Source organism: Triticum aestivum, chromosome 1A (assembly GCF_018294505.1).
Source record: "Triticum aestivum cultivar Chinese Spring chromosome 1A, IWGSC CS RefSeq v2.1, whole genome shotgun sequence".
Lineage (NCBI taxonomy): Eukaryota > Viridiplantae > Streptophyta > Magnoliopsida > Poales > Poaceae > Triticum > Triticum aestivum.
This window is the reverse complement of record NC_057794.1, coordinates 144,992,264-144,999,277: the sequence shown is the minus strand read 5'-3', so window position 1 is coordinate 144,999,277 and position 7,014 is coordinate 144,992,264. Positions and strand designations below refer to the sequence as shown.

General features: G+C 52.2%; 2 protein-coding genes across 3 annotated transcripts; one reads left to right on the top strand and one right to left on the bottom strand.

The window, feature by feature from the left end:
• Positions 1-620: 620 nt before the first annotated feature.
• Positions 621-4,253, bottom strand: LOC123041348 (translation initiation factor IF-2). 2 transcript variants are annotated; one of them, XM_044463979.1, is made up of 3 exons: positions 2,899-4,253; positions 1,900-2,016; positions 621-908 (listed from the first exon to the last, which is right to left on the bottom strand). In XM_044463979.1, the coding sequence occupies exon 1, from the start codon at positions 4,106-4,108 to the stop codon at positions 3,173-3,175; it is 936 nt and encodes a 311-aa protein (XP_044319914.1). In that variant the 5' UTR covers positions 4,109-4,253; the 3' UTR covers positions 621-908; positions 1,900-2,016; positions 2,899-3,172. The 2 variants fall into 2 exon arrangements, with proteins under 2 accessions (XP_044319914.1, XP_044319920.1); XM_044463985.1 differs by having other exon boundaries at positions 1,904-2,016.
• A 94-nt stretch (positions 4,254-4,347) lies between these two features.
• Positions 4,348-5,975, top strand: LOC123041334 (leucine-rich repeat extensin-like protein 6). The gene has a single exon (XM_044463974.1). The coding sequence runs from the start codon at positions 4,544-4,546 to the stop codon at positions 5,855-5,857; it is 1,314 nt and encodes a 437-aa protein (XP_044319909.1). The 5' UTR covers positions 4,348-4,543; the 3' UTR covers positions 5,858-5,975.
• The last annotated feature ends 1,039 nt before the right edge of the window (positions 5,976-7,014 follow it).

The following is a 7,014-nucleotide window of genomic DNA, read 5'->3' as shown; positions in this document are numbered from 1 at the left end:
TCGGTTGACAGGGAAAATAGAGGGGTTTGACAGGGATTAGCAAGTATTGCACCCTCTACAAGTCAAAATCCCCTCCAATCCAGCCCAATCCCATTTGTGAGGGGTGTAAGCGAACGAAGCCTTAGGCCTTGTTTGGTGGAGGAGGTTTGGGGAGGTTTGGAGGGGAATATCCCCGCAGGGTTCAAAATCCCCAGAAATCCTTGTCAGCTCATTTGACACGTAGGGATTGAGCAAGCCAATCCTCTCCGTTTCCCCGTGAATCCCCCTCAATCCATGTGGTACAGAAAACCCCCTAACCCATGGAACTGGACGCTTGCTTTGCTGCTGCTGTTGTAGGAGGTTTAACCAAATAAGGCCTCATTTGACAGGAAGGGATTGGGGAGGTTTGTGGAGGGGGGATTTCAGAGGATTGGGTGAATCCCTTCCTTCCACCCAATCCCCTCAAAACCCCTCCATCCCCAATCCTCTTTGTTTAAAATTTCTGTTTGGTAGGCAGGGTTTGTCATATTGATAGAGCACTTAAAAATCCAATCTTTATAATGTAATTAACTCCCCTTATATCCTTGCTACAGCCTTGTACAAAAGAAAATCAGCAACATAATTTAGCAGCGACAAGAGAATAATTTAGAAGCAACATAATTTTGCACGATTTGAAATCAATATCTCATCACAGCAAGAACATAATTTATCATAACAGCGTGACTTCGAATCTCAAATCTCAGCAATCATAATTTATCAAACAACGTGATCTTCGACAACAACAATTCATTACGACAACAATAGTTCATTTCAACAACGTGCAGACACATGTATCCATCTTGTGGTGTCATGATCATCTAGCTTTGAGAACCCGAGAGAAATTTATCCATCCAGGTTGTTTATTGTTGCTTCTTTTGGTGACTGAGAACCTGATGAAACAAAAAGAGATGCAAATATCAAATAGATAATTATGACAGGAATTGTAAATCCTTTTTTCTGTAATTTAAACTGTTATATCAAATAGCTGAATAAAAGTGATACTATGACATGAATTGTAAATCCTTTTTTCTGTAATTTAAACCGATTGATTGGCAAGGATAAGTACGCATTGAAAGAAAAGCAAATGATCATCTAACTCTGTGATGTCAAAGATGCCAAAAGGAAAGAAGTCCCCGACTTGACAGCCCAGTTTTCCTATTGCGTGGGTGAAGAATCTACTCCCTCTGTTCCCCAGTATTTGTCTTTCTAGACATTTCAAATGGACTACAACATACGGATGTATATAGATATATTTTAGAGTGCATATTCACCCTTTTCTTCTTGAGCTCCATTTAAGTACAAGTAAACAGAAACATGAGTTCAGACATAAATAACAGCACAAGCACATTCCCATCCACATTGTTTTGGAACAGTTACAAAAATGAGATGCCATATGAACGCTGCACTATGCTTTGTTTATTTTCTGTTGCGACAATAAGTGAAGCAAGAGGGTTCACCATAATCTTTGGAACAGTTTAGTAAAGATCAGTTGCTGATAACATTTCACCATAATGAATGAAGATGGCTCATCATAACCAAAAAACTGGGTATCTGCTAACCTCTCAAGTACCGTTATCACCATGTTTTCACACTCTGAACTTTAAATTAATTTGTAAAATAAATTGCTCAGGTGAATTAAAAACTAGTGTTACTCAATAGAATTGGCAGCTGGCAGACATATGCACCAAATACTCCCTCCATTCGGAATTACTCGTCCAAGAAATGAATGTATCTAGATGTATTTTAGTTGTAGATACATCCATGTGACAAGTAATTCCGAACAGAGGGAGTAGTACTTATTTTTCCAAAAACAAACTGTTGACATTGCAAGAGAAATGGACTGTGATGGATAATACATGAAGATAGGTTATGAGAAAGTACCAACATAGGAATTAGCTGGTACACTTCACTTCATCAGCTCTACTTCTACACGCAAAATCTCCTTTTTGATCATGCCAGGCGATGTCTCCCTTTTCACATCAGTCTTCTTGCTCCAATCTTAAACCATGCAAACAAGAATGAACAGTCAATTACAATGTATACATTTCTCTGAACAGTCCTTGGACGCACACAGCCGAGCAGTCACAAAAAAATGTACAAAAATAGGCAGTCACAAGTGACATGAGCTGTGCCTGCTAATAGGATGAGCTTGACCCAATCTGATGGGGTTTAAAAGGCAGCAAAATGAACAGACTCGTCCTTTCACTATCTTGGCTGCACTTCTCCCTTATTATTTATTTTTTACGGCTATGTTAGACTAAGGAATAGGATGCTCTCAACCAGCCTAAATACAGTCACACAGCCCCAATGTTTTCAGCGTGCCTTGACTAATGAATTGCTAATTAACACTTGATTGCAGTCTACTGAAGAAAATACTAGTCGTGTGCAGCAATAGGAAATCATCCAGATGGCCGAGTTTCGTGATCAGCATCTACTTGAGTGGCAGAATCGCTTGCAAAAAGAAAGAGATTCGAATCATAACTCACACGCAGCCGGAATTATTTCTCCCCAATTCTGATAACCGGGCACCTAATACCTTAGAGCATATCCGCCAGTTCGATCGTAATTCGTACACATCCCAAAACAATCAATCAATCCCCTCTCCCCGGCTAATCTGATCCAATCCAGAGGCGATTCAGATCGGAGAGACGCGAACAGAGTATTTTATTTTATCCCTCTCGAGTTACTCTCGGCACGGCAGCGCCCCGCGCCGATTCGACAGAGGCGAACAGACATCGGAGGGAATCGACGGATGTATTCAGAGACGAGGGGAGACACAGTTCTTGGCGTGCTTGCCGGTGAGGACGAGGCGGGCGGAGGGCGTGCGGGAGGTGGCAGCCATGGAGAGGAGGGGGGAGGGGAGGGGCTGCGGTTACTAACCACCGGGGAGAAGTCCAGTATGCCGGAGGAGATCGCCGGCGTCGAGGCGGCGCGGCGTCTTAGGGAGGAGTCGGCGGTCGGGTCAGGCGGCGGCGTGAGTCGGGCAAATCCTGGAGGGGGGCCTCGAGGGTTCTGTAGCGCCTGGAAACTGATGGATCAACGGGGAATCGGGAGGGTTGGGCCGTCAAACCCCGGGGACCAAATGGGCCAACGGGTATTTGCTCCACTCCGGGGCTGCAAAACCTTCTCTGTCAAACGAGGTCTTAGAGCAACTTCAATGGGACGACCCATTTTGTCCGTTCGGATCATCCGGACAGAAAAGATGGCCCAACAGGGCGACCCAAACGGACAAAGCGTCTGCCCGCTGTCCGCGTACTGTCCGTCCCGGACCCAAACTGAACGCAAATATAGGAAGAAATGGGTCCGCGATGGACAAAAGCGGACGCTCCCATCGCTCGCTCTCGTCCGCCTCCGGCCCTCTCGTGTCCGGCCTGGACCCGCCTATCAGTGACCCAACACTGCCTCCACAACCACAGCGACGAGGCCACCGGCACAGGCCGCCGCGGCGCTCACCCGAGGCGCCACCGGCGCAAGCCGCCGTAGTGCTCACCGGCGAAGCCACCGACGCAAGCCGCTGAACCGAGCAGAGCAGCGAGGAGATCTCGCGGAACGGCAAGCGGGTGACAGGGAGATCTCCGACACTCCTCCTCCGTTCTGCGTCCCCGGCGACGCTCTTGGGACCTGGCCAGCCTGGAGCACAACGGGATACTGGGCCGCGGCCGCCTGCGGGCCGTCGGAGCGGTCTGTCTGTCCGGCGGCGCGGGACCATGGCGCGAGAGGAAGGAGAGGCAGCTGTGGCGCTCGCACCGCCAAAAGCTGCAGGCGCGGCGAGCTCGAGGAGGGAGCGGGGCGGGGAGCTCAGGGCCGGGCGCGGCGAGCTCGGGAAGGGAGCGGGCGCGGCGAGCTCGGGCGGGCACGGCGCGGCGAGCTCGGGAAGGGAGCGGGCGCGGCGAGCTCGGGCGGGCACGGCGCAGCAAGCTCGGGGAGGGAGCAGCGCCAGGGCGTGGCGGCGTCGGAGCCAGCCGGCAACGGCCGGAGCAAAGGGTGAAGGCACCGTCGACACGCACGGGAGAGGAAGCAGAGAAGGGAATGGCCCGACCGTTTGTCCGCTTTTTATGTGTTGCGCGTTCGGTGGATCCATCAGCCGCATTTGTCCACCTCATGTCCCATAGGCGGACAGATGATCCAAATAAACAAAAAACAGACAAAATCCGTATTCGTTTGAATCGCCCCAGTGGAGTTGCTCTTACGAGCCTCCCTTCCCCGATAGAAGGTGCAGGGCAAGACTGGTTAGCACCACGTGGGACTCTCGCGGACATCGGTTCAAGTATGAGCAAAGAAAGTTGGCACCACGGGAGATTTGGAGTTTTGCACAGCTACACCCATCAATCCCAGTTAAAGTTGTCGTTGATTATAGGAGCGTTAAGCAACACGAGAAGAGAAGAAACAAATCATTCAATCAACCAGCTGGTGCATGGACTTGCACACCCTCTTCCCCCAACAATCTCGCTAGTTTCGGGGATCGCGCACTGGACACAATACTCTCCCCCCTCACTCTCACAGTACCAAACCAGGCTCAAGAAGCATGGAGCAGCCACACTTCAATCCTCTCGCGATGCTACGTCTACGTACTGTAGCCGTGGCCGCCGCCTTGCTGCTGCTGCTGTCCTCCCCCGCCCCGACCTCCCAGCTCAGCCTCGGCGCCACATTTGGCGTCTGGATCAATGGCGCCGCGGCGCCACCGCCTCCTCCCGGCTCCGCCTCGCTGGGGCCCTCCTCGACGCAGATCCAAGGCGGCGGGCAAGAATACACGGCGCTGCAGGCCCTGAAGGCGGCCATCTTTGAGGACCCCCGCGGCGCGCTGTCGTCCTGGCAGGGGCCAAATGTCTGCGCCTACAAGGGCGTCTACTGCTCCGCGCCGCCCGCTGGCGCGGCGGCGGCGGGCGCGGTGGTCGCCGGCATTGACCTCAACCACGCGAGCCTCAAGGGCACGCTCCCGGCCGCCCTCTCCCTCCTCTCCCACCTCACGTTCCTCCACCTTAACAGCAACCGCCTCGCCGGCGCCGTTCCAGACACGCTCGGGGACCTGCAGTACCTCACCGAACTGGACCTGAGCAACAACCTGTTCTCCGGGCCCTTCCCCGCGGCCACATTGCTCATACCGTCGCTGGTCTACCTCGACCTGCGGTTCAACGGCTTCTCCGGCGAGCTCCCTGACGAGGTCTTCGCCAAGAACCTGGACGCGCTCTTCCTCAACAACAACCAGTTCGAGGGCCAGATCCCGGAGACGTTGTGGTCGTCACCGGCAACGGCGATCACCCTGGCGAACAACCGCCTGACGGGGCCCGTCCCGACGGCCTACGGCTACGGCGGCAGGGTCCGTGAGTTGCTGTTCCTCAACAACAAGCTGACCGGCTGCGTCCCGGAGGCCCTGGGGTTCCTGCCTTACATCGAGGTGCTGGACCTCAGCAACAACCTGCTGTCGGGCCACCTGCCGAGCACGCTGTCGTGCCTCTCCGGCATCGAGGTGCTCAACATCGCGCACAACCAGTTCACCGGCGAGCTGCCGGAGCTGGTGTGCGACCTGAGGCGGATCACGAACCTGTCGGTCTCCTTCAACTTCTTTTCCGGGATCAGCCAGGATTGCGACCGGCTGGCGGGGCGGAATGTCTTCGACTTTGCGGGCAACTGCGTCCCGGGGCGGGGCATGCAACGGCCGCAGCCCGAGTGCGACGACGCGCCGGGAGACGTCGGGCTCAGCTGCCTGCGCATCCCGGGGTCGCGCCCTGTTGCGTGCGCCGAGGCCGCGGTGTCCATCGGCATCGGCGTCACCTTCGGCGGCCCGCTGCCGTTGGGGCTGTCCGGCGGCGGCGCCGGTGTCACGGTCACCGTCCCCTGATCGTACCAAGCAGGCCGGGCATGTACTTTTTTTTGGGTTCATTAATTAGCCTTCTTTCTTGGCAGAGCGCCTGGATCATTACGTGATGGTGGTAATCGGTTGGTTTTTGGCTCCGTCCTGACATACATTTTTGCATGCCTAAATTAACCATGCAGGTGGTAAGCGCATGTACTGGAGTTTTCTCTAAACCCGTAGAAACCTGAGCACCAAGTAATTCAGCTTCTAGAAACCACATTGTTTCTCAGTTTAGTTCGAAAAATACCGAGCTGCCAAAGCGCAACAGGGTGAACCCGCGATGCTTTTGCTCAGTGACGAGACTGGCGCCCGATTGTGCTGTGCTCGCGGGCCTGCTTACTTTTGAGCTGGAAGAGGAGGGATTTCACAATGAGTTGAGACTGGAATTAATGGCTCCTCCATAAATGCAAAGCTGGTGGATACAACCACCCGCAGCAGGGAGATGGCCCATGGCCGGCCGTGGAGGGCGCTCGGATGTCGGGCCATGTGACGTGCTGCCCTTCTCTTTCTCGTGCACTCGTACGCGTACTCGTAGTAGGCTGGTCACAACGGGGAGGAATTTAGGAGTAACATCACACACTTCAATACCACTTTGCTTATGTGGCACATATTTAATGAAGAGAGATGCTTGTGGTAACTAGCTAAATTACCGGAACATCACACATTTCAAGAAACAATGAGTCTATAACCTAATAAATACATCGTTGCATGACCTACATAGATGTTCCTACCCACTATGGAGGTATTAACATAGTCTAGGGAAGTGTGTAAGTTACTAGCTTATGTTCTTGCCCATTGTGACCAGCCGTAGTAAATCGGATCAGCTGTTTCGTTTCGCAATTCACGCCAGCAGCACGTATTCCACTGCTTGTGCGCGCTTTGGGTTCTGTTCCAAAACGCCCGCTTGATTTGATTTGACGTGCCTTAAGTACCGAGGCCTCTTCTAATGTATTGGTGCTATGATAGTGGGTTTATGTCTGTTTACCTATTGATGATAATATCCCTGATGAAAAAACTAGCTGTTATAAATGCTTTTTGTAATACTTGGTATGCACACTATGCTAATTACTACATCCGTCTCGGTGTATAAGTCATTCATGTAGTTCTTGGTCGAACTATGTAAATAAGTAGTATTATATATT